This window comes from Paroedura picta, chromosome 5 (assembly GCF_049243985.1).
Source record: "Paroedura picta isolate Pp20150507F chromosome 5, Ppicta_v3.0, whole genome shotgun sequence".
Taxonomy (NCBI): domain Eukaryota; kingdom Metazoa; phylum Chordata; class Lepidosauria; order Squamata; family Gekkonidae; genus Paroedura; species Paroedura picta.
The window spans coordinates 84,903,125-84,918,541 of NC_135373.1; the positions used below are offsets into that span (position 1 = coordinate 84,903,125).

At 41.2% G+C, this 15,417-nt stretch overlaps 1 protein-coding gene across 8 annotated transcripts in view; it reads right to left on the minus strand.

The window, feature by feature from the left end:
- Window positions 1–15,417, minus strand: part of KCNC2 (potassium voltage-gated channel subfamily C member 2) — a 78,504-nt gene that overhangs the window by 5,520 nt on the left and 57,567 nt on the right. For 4 of the 8 annotated variants that reach the window (XM_077338835.1, XM_077338836.1, XM_077338837.1 and 1 more), the window contains exons 3-4: window positions 6,819–7,746; window positions 1,992–2,159 (exon numbers count right to left, since the gene is read on the minus strand). In XM_077338835.1, the coding sequence (XP_077194950.1) occupies window positions 1,992–2,159; window positions 6,819–7,746 (1,096 nt within the window). The remainder of the gene's footprint in view (window positions 1–1,991; window positions 2,160–6,818; window positions 7,747–15,417) is intronic. The other 4 variants (XM_077338841.1, XM_077338839.1, XM_077338842.1 and 1 more) reach the window with 1 other exon arrangement.

Consider the following 15,417-nt stretch of genomic DNA (forward strand, 5'->3'; position numbering starts at 1 on the left):
CAGACTGAGAGGGCAATTCAAGTTGTGAAATTGAATTTTAAAACAAAATTGTGTAACTACAAACTGTTAATTAACCTAGTATACAAAAGATGGATGGATGGCTCTGGGCTGCTTTGTAGGACATCTAGGATCATATGGCCCTAAAGTATGTATGTGGTCATTGAGGATTCAAAGTAGCAGATTATTAATCAAACTTCTGTTGGTTAAAACTATGCAAATTAATACTTAGGTTATTTCTGTGTGATGATGAAAACTGAGTACAACTCAAAGTTGCAGTTTTATCACTAGACATTAATCAAATAAATGATTTCACATCTTAGTATTTTACCCCAAACAATTTTTGTTTGTATAGCAGGCATTAGATTATTTCATTCCTCTTCTGCCTATATAGAACAAAAAAAATTTAAGTAGACATGTCTATTTGTATTAAATTGATAAAAGATGACTTTGTGACCTTGGTACAAATATACCACTGTGTGTTCTTATAGATATTATTTTCAAAAATCCATGTTCTAGTAACTTTCTTATTACTACAAGATCTACAGAGTCTAGTCTGTTGACTCCAAAGCCAAAACAAAATTATTGCTGATCTGAACAATGGAAAATAATTACAGAGACTTGTAGGTTCATTAGTGTTTCTCACAGTAACATATGAAATATGGATGACCTATCTGTAAGTTGTATTGAAAGAATAACCAGCTAAAGCTATTTAACAATGTAGATCTTTTCCCTTTTCCTTATCCCCACACTTCTTAAGATCTCAGAAAAGATGGATACCATGAATCACAGGACCAACATGGACAAAAAGCCATGATGGTCAGGAGCAGCAATGAGTGACACCTGGGTAAAACTGCCCTGATCTTTCTCTTCCCATTGATATAAGAGCAAAGTGTAAATAGTTTCACCTGGCTCCCCCATCCTGACTGCAGCCTCCAAATCACAACTCTTTTTGCCCATGTGGGTCCTGCAAGCTCCTGCATCAGCTTTTCAGAGATCTCAAGAATTGCTACAGAAAGGAGACAGGAAAGCTCTGTATCTGCAAATGCCCTTGCACTTACGGTTCTTGAATCCAGTCCTATATATGCACATGCATGATAAATCCAAATGGACTTGGCTTTAAGCTTGTTTGACGGTCCTAGCAGGGGACCATAGCCATTTTAAACCCCTAACCAAAGAACAGTACGCTCCTATTTGGGATGGTCGTGCTCTTCCACCGAGTGCACAACTTCAGGAGGGACACACGTGGAGTGGTGAGGGAGGCAGAGGACATCCACCTAACCAGCCAAATCAGCTAAATCAACTCTTGCCATCAATGAGATGACAGATGTCACCGCCAGATCATCTTCACATCCCCAGTGGACTGGATCTTGTTAACACATGTACATGGGTGTTTAAAGACACAGATAAGTCATCCACACTTTATGGGTTTGCTGTGAGAAACATTATTCTACCTAAATAATTATGTTTGACACATAAAGTATAGACCTACCATCAGATTCTGGGTCTTTGGGATCAGAATCTGTTTTCAATTCTAATGCCCTCAAAAAATATATATCCTGGTATTTTACTTTGTGTTGCACACTATTATGAGGCCAAGTGTCCTGTCATTAGAAGTAGACTTTTGAAATAGTTACATTACTATGTTAATTGGAATTTAAGGTATTGCCAAAAATTATTATTTTAGTGATTTAATGAACATGGCCTAAATTACAATTATCTTTGGACAGGACAGACAAATGAAGCCATGAATGAAACAATTACTAGAACGAACACTGACATATTTGAGGTGGATTGATGGGTCAAGGATGCTTTTTTTAAAAGGGGGGAATACTAGCAGCAGGAATAGGGCAACAAATGAAAAAGAATTAAATAGACTGATCCAGACATAGTCTTTCCTATAGAGCATTTGTTCATATCTGTTTCATTCCAGGCTTGCTTATTTATTAGAACAGTGCTGAATGAACTTTATAGTCTAATGAAAGAGTCCATACCTTTCCTGATCCCTCCATCAGTAGCACACGCGTAATCACCTGCTGTCAGTAGGAAACATGTTCCCCCTCTTCTGTTTTTGTCTCTGGTACTAGAGCGTCTCATTGGTGGGAGCCTTTCCACAGGTGAGAGTGGCTGCTCACTTTCTGCACTGTCTTCACCTGATAACACTGGTCAAAGTATCATGCTCATTTATATTAGATAGCCAATGAGTAAATTAAACATCACAAAAAATCTTACTCTGAATAGTGAGAGACCTACTTCTCAAATACCAACGTGCCCCCAAAAGGGTGCAAGGACATGACATGTAAAAGTAGCTACAGAAATGCAGTGAAGTTGTAAATCAATAATATGGGGGGGGGGGGTCTTCTGTTATTCATTTTACATGTCTGCTACAAGGTTTTTTAAAAATACATTAAATCCTCTTTGTACCTTTGGGACTTTAAGAAAAGTTAGATTTGCCAGCTTAAGCTGCTGTGGATGTTGTTGTTTTTTAAATTAAAACAAAGTTCTTTCCTGGGAGTCAGCAATAAAACTTTTAATCCAAATTTTGCCCTCATATTCAGTGTTAATGAATTCTTATGCAATAACAAAAGCAACCCTAATGCACTAATCTAACTGTACCAATTCTTCAGTAGAAACTATCAATTACCATATATGATATTAGACCTTTCATCAAGGTTGCTATAGTCTAGTAAAACAGAGTTGCACTTACTTGTAACTGTTGTTCCTCAAAGTCTTCCGTGCAAACACACACTGGGACTGCACTTGCACAGGCCAGCCACTGATATTTTATTTCCAGCTCTTGAAAACTCCTGCCACATGGAGCTAGTACATGTGCAATTTATCCTGCCATGGGTATCATGTGCTCTGCAGACAGGCCACCCCTCTCCCTCAGTTTCCCTGTGAGCCTGTAAACTCTCCTATTAGACAAGTATAATATATCAAACATCTTTTCTTTTTTTAGAGGGAATGAGAAAGAGCAGGGCAGTAGGGAAGGATTGAGTGTCTTCACAGAAGACGTCTATGAACAACAGTTACAGGTAAGTGCTACTCTGTTTTCATCTTCCAGCTTCTGGTGCAGCCCTACATTAGGACCATTAGTGAACTACTAACCCTAGGAAAAGGGGTGAGCCTCTCATGGAATAAAGACTGCAAGCTTGTTAACTGCAGTGTGCCAAGAAAGGGGGGGGGGGAGTGCTGGACTCAGCCAGTGATTATAGTTTTCCTACAGGGATGTCGGAATCCTTATCACTGCCTTCTGAAAAGAAGCCAAATCTCTCTGAATCTTGAGATGAGGTCCAGGGTGAATATGGATTCTGCTTTGGATTGGAAACTGTAATGAATACCATTCCCTTCTCAGGATTTTTAGAACAGGGATCTCTCTTATCCTTATGTTTCAACTTTTTATGTCACTTAGCACAGCCATTCTTAATGTGGGTCATTTGAAGGGGGCCACAAACTGAAAAATGTAAGAAGGGGTTTATGGGAGGCCCTAGTAAGTAAACCAATGAAATACACTTTTTGTCACACATGACATCATTAATTGCTAGAAAGTTTGTCCTTTGTCAGTGGGGAAAAAAATCATGCAATCCATTCCATTGTGTGTGCTTGAATTAATGCATTCAAGGGGGGGAAACACATGTGCTTCTCTTGGCTGAATGCTTCTCTCAGTTTAAAAGGTTTTTCCAGTATGTTGGAATGTTCAAGTTTTCTGTCTTCATTTTGTATTGTATCCTTGTTTGACAAGGGACCCAGGAACCTGAGAAGAGTTTCTAAGAAGGCCATGACCCCAAAAAAACTTAAGAATGGCTTATTTAGCAGGTGACTCCAACCAAAATCAGTGAGGCTTTTATGCATTTGGTCCTGGGATGTCAATGTGTTCATCCCAGAGGCAACTGAGGAGGCCCTCTTCAGGGGAACAGACTAAACTAGAGGTAGGCCTCACCAGAATGGACTGCACCAATGGCAAGCCCAATTTAGGCTTAGAAACTGAGATGGATAGAACTGAGTCAGGCAGTCTGAGTAATCTTGGGTGGAGTCGAAGGCAAGACAGCCTGTTCCCATAGTGTGGCCTTGAGTTTAGAAGCTCTACCTGAGTGGGCTTCAGGAGTAAATTTCTGGCAGATTTTTTATGTTCCCATCATGTGGGTTTCTCCCAAGTACAGAAGACAGAGTATATGCTCATCAGAAGTGGGCATTTTTGTGGCACACTTGGTGCATTTCTTGAATGGATCCCATATGGGACCACAAGTCAAAAATGAAACACTAATTTTGACATTTTTAGAGCCAAATGATGCCCTATGAGGCTACAGAATCTTTTTACAACATACAATGATGAAAAACAGTCCAAAAGAACAATCTTACTTCTAGTGATAGCTAGGAACAACTCACTCTTGCAGCACAAAAAAAGAACTAAGGGAGTGAGGCAGCTCACCTGTGTACCACATGATGCCTTTGGTGCGCAAAATTGCACATGGACAAGCCATTTTAGGAGTTTTTAAGAGCTAAGAATAATATACCTGCAGCTGTTCTGCACATGTATAGTCCCAATGTGGGGCTGTACCAGAAGACAGAAGATGAATGATTACTACAATGCTCACCCTCCAAAATGTTACACAGTTTAACATCTAGTTGTTTCCTTCTCTGGTTTGACTCCTAGCATCACCCACTTACCCAGTCAACTGGGTCTGTCTGCCCCTTTCCGTTATGGACAAAATAAGCAATGTGAGCTGTATTTGTTTAATATTCTGTTCATCAAAAATGAACAAGGCCTGGCATATAGTGATGGATCTCTTTCTCTCCCTTGGCTGTTCCTTTCTGCAGCTTATGGTTTGCTTGCTTCCTTCAATTATGTATGTTGATCCTGAGCTCAGCTGATTATCTGATTCTCCAGACCAGGCTGGATTCTGGAGACTTTTGGTAGGGGGGGATCACTGGGGCATGGAATTGGGGTCACTGTAGGTGGGCAGGTAGTTATGAGTTCCTGCATTGAGTAGGGGGCTGGATAAGATGATCCTGGACTCTATTGAAATATCAAATACTTTAAAGTTATGCCTTTTGATATATAAGGAGGGTAATCAAAATATCTGTGTCTTATTGAATAGTTCTTTGTATTTTGCAATCTATCTCAAATCCCAGTGATTAAAGGCAAGCTATAAATTAAGTAAATAAATGAAGAAGAAGAAGAAGAGTTGGTTCTTATATGCCGCTTTTCCCTACCCGAAGGAGGCTCAAAGCGGCTTACAGTCGCCTTCCCATTCCTCTCCCCACAACAAGCACCCTGTGGGGTGGGTGAGGCTGAGACAGCCCTGATATCACTGCTCGGTCAGAACAATTTTATCAGTGCCGTGCGAGCCCAAGGTCACCCAGCTGGTTGCATGTGGAGGAGTGCAGAATCGAACCTGGCATGCCAGATTAGAAGTCCGCACTCCTAACCACTACACCAAGCTGGCTCTCTAAATGCCTCTAATAATTATTCTCCCTTCTGGAGTGATATGACTTAAAGAAGGACGCATAGTCCTTTTTGGATGTACCCCTAAAGCTTTGCAGAAAGAAGCTATATTCTACTATATTCTACCACTATCCTTTTTCCCCCCTTTCCTGACATTTTTAAATTTAATACTTAAAGAAACCTTGATGAATCCTTTTCCATAATAACTATATTTGAGGGATTTTGAACAGGATCAAGTTTTAAAGGTAAAGGTAAAGGTATCCCCTGTGCAAGCACCGAGTCATGTCTGACCCTTGGGGTGACGCCCTCTAGCGTTTTCATGGCAGACTCAATACGGGGTGGTTTGCCAGTGCCTTCCCCAGTCATGACCATTTACCCCCCAGCAGCAAGCTGGGTACTCATTTTACCGACCTCGGAAGGATGGAAGGCTGAGTCAACCTTGAGCCGGCTGCTGGGATCGAACTCCCAACCTCATGAGCAAAGCTTTCAGGCGGCTGCCTTACCACTCTGCGCCACAAGAGGCTCTTGCAGTAATAAAAATGGAACATAAATGTCTAATTTTTAAGAACCCAAATCACTTCTCAGACCTGCTTAGGATTGCAGTGTTATTGTTCTAAATAACTTATATGGATATCGCTCCAAATGAAATCATAAGAGATTTATTTCCAAACAACCGACTTTTAGTCTGAGTTTATGACCAGTCAGGGAAAAAAGGTTTAAATATTGCACAGGAAATATAGAATTACGAATGCCATTTTCCTTGCTAAAGATAAACTTCATTCCAAATATTGTGATTTTCAGATCCGAAATTATTGTATGAAGGCATGTTAATATGCTATTCTATGAAAAAGCATGTTCTACTTAAAATCTAAGAGCTTGGGCATTATTTGTTGCATTGAATCTAGTCTAGATTAACCACCCATCTTTAAATAAATGTTCCTTGTATTTCTTTTAGTATTTCACCAGTTTGGCACAGGTAAAGCAGACAGAAAAGACAAATATCACGCCAAAACAGCATGAAAGTCAACAGAGTGATGTACAAACTGTTCTGTAGTCACAAGCATGCAGGGAAAAAAACATCTGTACAAAGCAACAGGCAAATGTAACACTGTGTGCTATTGTAAAATTCAAAAACTGAAAAGATGAAAAATGAAAAGCTTTGCATTCACAACACACCAAGCACCACTTAAGACCAGTGATGAACAGTTCTGGGAACATCATCCTTATGCAATAGCTACTTTAATATACAAGATTGACATACACAAACAGTGAGGGGAGAGATGTGTGCAGATCCTCTAGCTGCAGAAAGACTGAATACTTTCTGATGCTTTGTACTGCCAAACATACCAGACATGCATTTGGGGTTTTATCCTACCTGATTTATTGTGTTCCATCAGCCGGTTATCTTTGCCCAGGCAGATTTCCCCCTGTGTGCTATTGCAGGCCATATTCAAGTCTGTCTTGCAAAATGTAGGGGAACTTGCCTGAGGAACAGGTGGGATGTGCTTCTTTCTCTTTCTTGGAAGCTTCTGCTTTGCCATGGCCAGAGAATAGTACATTCCAAAATTGTTGACAATAACAGGCACAGGCATAGCTATAGTCAGCACCCCAGCCAAAGCACACAGAGCACCTACTAGCATACCTGACCATGTCTTTGGATACATGTCTCCATACCCAAGAGTGGTCATAGTGACCACAGCCCACCAGAAACCAATGGGGATATTTTTAAACTCTGTGTGTGCACTAGCTGATGGGTCATTGGGCTTGGCTCCTATTCGTTCCGCATAGTAGATCATGGTGGCAAATATCAACACTCCTAATGCCAAAAATATTATCAGCAGCAAAAACTCATTGGTGCTTGCTCGTAATGTATGACCCAGCACCCTGAGGCCTACAAAATGTCGGGTGAGCTTGAAGATTCGAAGAATTCTCACAAACCTCACCACCCTGAGGAAACCAAGTACATCTTTAGCAGCTTTAGAGGAGAGCCCACTGAGGCCCACTTCTAGATAGAAGGGCAAGATTGCCACAAAGTCAATGATATTCAAGAGATTTTTGATGAATTCAATTTTGTTGGGTGAAAACACAACACGAACTAAAAATTCAAACGTAAACCACACTACACAGACTCCTTCAACATATGTCAGAGCAGGATCTGTCTCAATTTCATACTGCAGAACCACCTCAGTGCCATTGACAGTAGGGTCTGTTTTATTTATGATGGTATTGAATGCTTCATGGGTTTCCAGACAAAAGGTTGTGATCGAAAGGAGGATGAAGAATAAAGAGGCAAAAGCAATGAACTGCAAAGAAAAGAAAAGAAGATAATCAGAACCAGTTAGTTTAAAAAGTCATAATAATCAGCTCTATACAGTTTACATTATATTAAGGTTTCTACTGCAAAGATTTTTTTCTACACTTGATACTTTAGAGTGCCACTGATGTACATGGCATTTTATAAAGCACAAAACTGTATTGGTTTACATCACTCCTTGTGGAAAGGAATCATTGGGATGCTGTTGCAGATCAGTTGTCCTCAAGTATGAGACTTACCCCACGAGGTTCCACAGGGCTCTGTTCTATCCCACATGCTATTTAATCTCTATGTAAACCCTTAGGACAAAACATTCATGATCTCAGACAAGATTGTCAGCAATATGCTGATGACCCAGCTCGATAATTCTCTATCCAAATTTCCTTTAGAGCAGGGGTAGTCAACCTGCGGTCCTCCAGATGTCCAAGGACTACAATTCCCATGAGCCCCTGCCAGCATTTGCTGACAGGGGCTCATGGGAATTGTAGTTCACGAACATCTGGAGGACCGCAGGTTGACTACCCCTGCTTTAGAGGTCCTGAACTACTGCCTGACTACTGTGGTTAAATGACTAAGGAAAAACAAATTGAAACAGGATTCGGACAAAAGACCCAACGTAAATCCCTGAGGTACTCTCTCCCCTGCATTGGCTATAATCTCTCCCGCCTTTAATGCCAAAGAGAATGGACTGAACAAATATTTAGAGATTAGTACCGGAGTGGAAAGAACACCAGTAACAGCCGCATTATTTTGGTCTGTTACTTTTTCCACTGGTTTCCCAAACTTATATGAGAGCCTTTTAAAACCTGCAGACTTCTGCCTGCTACATAACTTCCAAATAACCCTGAAACAGTACTACTGTAAACTAGCCACATCAGGCCACTACTCGAAACAGTCCATTTTGATTTGAAGAATCTGGAGACAAAACAAGATCCCTAACGTGCTCAAGGAACTTCTAAACTCTATCATAGCAGGAATGCCAGGTACTAGACACTACATTTTTCAATGTTCTAGTGAGACAGACCTCCAGCTGCTGCTGCATCCAACAGATAAGTAAGTGGAATGAGAGGATCCTTTTCTAGTTGAAATAGAATTCTGAGCTGTAAAAAAACTTCCTGGGGTTGTAATGCTGCCCTTGAACGGGAGGATTAAGGGCCTAGTAATTATCAACTCTGGCAGTATCACTTATTTCACATGCAGAGATAAATTTGGTACATATTTAGTAAATTCAAGGCTTGATCATTTTAGAAATCTCTAAATGAAGAAGTATAAATTAAAGTGGGGCAGTGAAAGTCTGTTCAGTAACCTACTTGAGCTATACAGATATATATTTATTGCCGTTGGTTCTACCTGTACCTTTATACAGACATATGCTCTGCAAAAGCTCCAGCTGTCTGAAACATATACCTACCACCAGCCTAAATAAAGACAATAATCCTGGGAAGTGCCAGTAATATGCCACAGATATGGCTACAGCAAGGAAGAATAGGTACAAACAGAAAACTGTGGCCCAGAAGCTGCAAGAATTACCTGTCTTCACTGGCAGTCTTCAAGCAAAGGTTGGATATATACTTTTCTTGGATGCCTTAGTATGCTTAGGGCTGATCCTGCGTTGAGCAGGGGGTTGGACTAGATGGCCTGTGTGGCCCCTTCCAACTCTATGATTCTATGATTCTATGTCCACAGGGATAGCCATTCACATGGCAACAAGGGCCATACCAATGCCTGTGACCTGAGCAGTGGGATTGTCATCATGGCAACAAAGAAAGGTGAGATTTTCTGAGAATCATGGATGTTAATAAAACGGGGGTGGGGTGGGAGTAGAAGTCTGTAGCAGCTGCAGGAATGCATTTAAAGGTCCACTGTTAAAAGCCAAGGAGGAATGTGTGGTTACCTTCCAGAGCACCTATGTGAGAGGTGGGTAATTTGAGCTGTCGCCTCCCCACACACATACACAGCAAGCTAGAAGGTAAGTAATGTATAAAGCAATCAGACAGCAAGGGAGTTGAACCCAGGTCAAAGAGGCAATATGGAGCAAAACCCACCCACCCCCTTCACCATCATAGCAGCTCTTTTTTTTTCATGCAAAGACAAACTCAACAGCTGACCAGAAAGGATGAAAACAGAAATTTTAAACTTATTCCTGGATTTAAAAACTAGGAAAATAAACAGCTAACGAGGAATGTAAATTATATGAATTTACCCTGGAAGCATAGTATCATTGGTATCCGGAAACTATTAGCAATGTGTGGCCCCATCTGCAAAACCAAGGAACCACACTGGCTATTCTGCTGCCAATGGCATAACATACCATTTTATATACTAGTTGCAAAAACCACTTTAAAAGCAGACTGTGGGTGGCAGCCCCCCCTGAGCTCTGATTGTGGGATCGCACAGGTCATAGCTGGAGGTCATGATGACCACTCATCCTTGTCAGTAACACTAAGGCAGTAAAGAACAGTGGGACCTCAGCAGCAAGGCAGGCTGCTTAAAATGACATTGCTGGTGGGGAGGAGGGGGCAAGAGGCACCAACATCTGGAAGGGGTGAGCACCTCATCCACGGAGGCCCAATAGACTGCCAAATTATGGCCACCACCTGGCCACTGCTGGGGGAAAAGCAGGCTGGGTGAGGGTCTATAGAGGATGTGGCTGCCCATTCTAGCCCCCTCCAGAGTTGTGGGAGGTCGATAGTGACATGTTCAAAGATGTGGGAGACCTTTCCTACGGGTCCTCTGTGTCGAGGATGGTGGAGAAGGCCTCAGGGAGGCCATAGAGAACAGTGGCAGGCTGGAGAATATATGGTGGTTTGTTGGAAGATGGGGGGTTCTATCCAATGGATAGCAGTGGTGTAGACAGCAGGAAAAGTGGCAGAGCAGAGGCATCATAAAGCAGCACCCCATTATAAAGCAGCATGGCCCCTGGCACTCATGGGGAGAGAGCCCTTCCACTGATAGCCAATCAGAAGTCCTGAGGAGAGTGTGAGAGCCCTCTGAGTAGCCCTCAGTTGGGAGTGTGCTCTCAGTGAGGGCCAATCGGAGGCCCTCCCATGCTCCCAAACAGCATGCCATCCCCTCTGACTGGACTTAAGGGGGAGGGCCCTCTTCCTGAGGGCCAATCAGAGGGCCAGCACATTGTCAGAAGCACAGTCACAATTTTATGTGGTATGATGTCACTAAATTTGGAGACCAAAGTGGCAAAAAAATTAGAAACTTTCATAAATTATTAGCCAGTCCTATAGTCTCACTACAAGAAATGTGGGGTGAAGTAATTTTCCTGTAGAAAATTTTCTATTTCTGATAATTTATTGTTATAAAAAAATAATCACAATTGATGTCATTGCCAATACAATTTTAGGTATTCAAAGTTTTAAGAGTTTGAATTAACATTTTTCAAGTGATTATCACAAGGAATGGGTATCTGATTAATGAAGCTTTGACTCTCAAAAAACCTAGAAATCTTGTTGCTGGTCCCCAACCTTTTTATCACTGGGGACCACTCAACACCGGGGACCACTCATAGGGGACCACTCAACGCCTTTTACTGAGGCCCGGTGGGCCACTGCCCTAACGCTCTCTGGTCGCTATGGTAATGTTTAAACATCCCTTCAAAATAAGATACAGACATGCCACAACAATGAACATAAGGAACATTTTATTTTCATGGAAATTTTAACTCATGACAATAACAAATCAATGGGAACCCTGAGCTTGTTTCTCTGCAACGAGATAGTCCCATCTGGGAGTGATGGGAGACAATGACACCCGAAGTGTGTTGTAAAGGGCCGGGGGGGGGATGAAATAAAGGGCTGGGGGGGGAGGCGTCCTTCGGGGCCCACCTCCAATTAGTCAAAGGACCACATATGGTCCCCGGCCCACAGATTGGGGATTGCTACTTTACAGTACTACTAGACTCAAATCTTGCTCCCTAGATGTGTGAGAGATAACATATACGGGAGAAATAATTAAACCACAATATGCATAATAATCCATTTTTTAAAAGTAGTTAATAGTTCATCTGACTGGCTATGTATATCAAATCAAAATGAAAACTGAAAATCTTATTTATACTCTCCTCCTATAATGTGGAAAAAATACATAGAAGGAGTGATGCTACAAAGAGTGACAGTGAAAATGAAGTGCACCAGTGACTGCTGCAGAAGACAGATAAATTCTGTTGAAAAGATGAGTGAACATCTGTATTAATAGTTAATCATGAACAATACCTTTGGTGCCCTAAAAACAGCGTACCAATAGTTTCTAGGGGCTTACATTTCCCTACCCCCTTAAATTGAAATCAGGTACATGAAGCACATGTTATATTATCTTTACATTTTATATTACTTCAGTAAAAATATTTCCATAAAACATTTGATGGGATTGGGGCACAAAGTTATTGTGGAATACTTTTTAAAAAACAAAATATATGCCAATATAAACACGCTAAATCAGATCATAGTTTGTTTAAGGCATCAGGAAATTGTAATAGAAAACCCACATCATTGTTCACTAAACTTGAATTCATAATGACATGCCATAATCACAACTCTATGTATATACTAGCAATAAATCAGTAAAAAATACAATAACTGTAGAGACAAGAGCAACATCCAGAACAGGAATACCAATGGACACCTCCAAGAATGTCTCTGGTAACTCATTCCAGTCACAGTATGACACCCACACAGCAGCTTTACACAGAAAGTTCCAGTCAATAAATAGTAATACTATGAGGATCCACAAGAAGTTTGTAGCATCTAGTCCACAGTTTTCATTGTACACAAAGAACAAGAGCATGCTGCCAAAAAGAGCTTTCCAGACCTTCTTGGCTTCCTGACCCTAATGGCTGGAAAGGCAATTCTTCCTCTCAGGCTAACGTCTGAATACTCTGGCAGCCCTTGCAGCAGCCTGAAAACAATTCTTTGGATGAGAGATATGGGCAGATCAGAACAGATCAGAGTGCTGTTCTAATAATAAAAGCAGATAAACTCAAATAAATGTTTCAAGTATTCATTCCCTGTGGTGCCTTTCAATTTGCCCAATCGCCTTCATCGTAGTCACTCATACCTACTTCTTCCTATGAGTTGTGTATTTTCCAGGGTCTGCCTACCAATCATCCTTCTGTACTACTTAGAGAAACAGCTAAACTGAGCCATAAAACCCCCCAAACCCTAAAAAGTATTTTTGAGTTGTTATTTAAGCTGATTACAGATTCCTTGGTCTGATCAGCTGTAGGTACAGCTGATCTAAATAAAAGCAACTTTTATTCAGTCATATTCATCTACATCAATCAGCTATGGTAGTCAGAGCTCTCAGCTCCCGCTACCCCAGCTGATCCTCTCAGATATGGTTGTAGCCGCAAGAGATCTCCCCGCTGCACGCAGATCCTAGGGTAGACGGGTAAGCATGCAGCGGGGAGATTTCTTTCAGATGCACACAGACCCTGGAAATAGCTCCTGTTGCACGGGGATTTAATTACCTTCTTTATTTCTTTCTCCATCTCAAGATCAGCCTCAAGGGTTTGATCAGGTGGGTGATAGTATTTCCATCCATTTAGCTTCTGAGGCACAATATTTCCACCCATATAGCTTCTGTTGAGGAATTAATTCCTCCGATGTCTTCTAACTTATTTGATTCTATGTACTCTTTGATATACAATGCAACACCAACAACAACCCATCAATTCCTGTCCTGCCTATAGAGCTTATATTCAGGAACGATTGTACCTCATAGATTTTCCCCATTCCACCATGTTTCTCAGATATCTAAATGATCGAGTTAGCCTTAAAGCATTATTATGTAAGAATCAGCTGGGAAAATATTAGTCCATTGCCATTGCTATTAACAGGGTAGTTAATAGTAGACCATTATATGCTTCATTATAATTACTTCAATGCACATACCTAATATTAATAATTAATAATATAGTTATTATCACAAAGCTTATGGATAGGAGAGCAAACACACAAGTTGCCCTAAAGTGGTTGAGCTTCCTGTACCACAGTAAAGAAGACCAGAGCAATTATATGTTCCTAATTTTGGAGCTGGGTCATCATTAACCTTGAAATCTTATCCAAATGAAGCTAGTCTTTGACATGTGCATATCAGAACAAAGGATTGTATTTAACTCCTTTAAGCAGAAGGTCTGTCCCTCAGTGGTAAAGCATCTGTTTGGCATGCTGAAGATCCCACATTCAATCCCCATCATCCTTAATTAAAGGATCTAGCAGAAGGTAAATGTGAAAGACCAACTACTAGAGACCATGGAGAGCTGCTTTGATGGACCAAGGATCTGATTCATGTGTTCATTTTGATATCGTACAAGAAGATCATACTATTTGAGAGCTTCCTAACAAAATATGAAGTGTCCTTATTTAAATTGTCGTGCTTCTTAGGGCTCATTCTCTGCATGCTGCAACTGTACTTTGGGCTGATCCTGACAGACAGCCATTTGCTGGGATGGTCTGGCTCATGACACCATCACATGTGGAACTCAGGAGAAATGCACTTTCTTCTCCTGGGTTGATAGTAAAGATGTTTGTATTTTAAGGGGGGAAAAGAAGCTTCTGAGGGTGAGTTTCAGCACAAAACAGCAGGAAGGCACTGACTGCACTATGCATGCATTAATTAGTCTTAAAAGGACATACACCCACATACCCCACAGGCCTTTTGTTGGGGATAAAAAATATATATGCTGTCTTATTTCTATATACTAATAGTCAAGTCAGCTAAATCTCCAACCATATAAATCTGGTGCTTAAAACTGTGAGCAGACAAGATGGATCTTTCTACAAACCTGAGAAATGACCATTTTGCTAAAAAAAATCTGAAATCAAAATACAGTGGGATATTCAAAAAAATGATAAGAAACAGAAACCCTCTGTGGCTGTTAATTCACAACCACAACATTCTAGACTCAGATTTTGTCATTAAAAGAGAACAAGTGGGGGCAGAGCCCTTTCCAGGGCTGTTTTGGCCTTTGAGGGAGGACTCATTGGACTAGTCACCTAATCACTCACCAGGTTACCTGCTACTACCTGGCTTACATGGCTTGCTTAGCCCTGTTCAACAGTAATCACCATATGAAAGCCAATGTGGTGTACTGGTTCAAGTATCGCACTGGGAGACCCAAGTTCAAATTGCCAGTCTGCTATTGGTGTTCGCTAGGTGATGTAGGGCTTACTCTATCTCAGAAAAAGGAAGAGAGAACTGCCAACCTCCAAGTGATGGCTGGAGTTCTCCTGGGACTACAACAAATCTCCAGATATTAAAGATCAGGTCCCCTTATAAAATAGCTGATTTGGACTCTATGGCATTAAGTTTAAATTGGAACAGCATGCTGAAAGATGGTTTTAACAAAAATGATAAGGAAAATAGTTTAGTATAGCGATCCCCAACCTGTGGGCCGCGGGCCACATGTGGTCCGTCTACAAATTGGAGGTGGGCTGCGAAGGACGCCTTCTCCCCCCAGCCCTTTACTTCATACCCCCCGGCCCTTTACAACACACTTCGGGTGTCATTGTCTCCCATCACTCCCAGATGGGACTATCTCGTTGCAGAGAAACAAGCTCAGGGTTCCCATTGATTTGTTATTGTCATGAGTTAAAATTTCCATGAAAATAAAATGTTCCTTATGTTCATTGTTGTGGCGTGTCTGTATCTT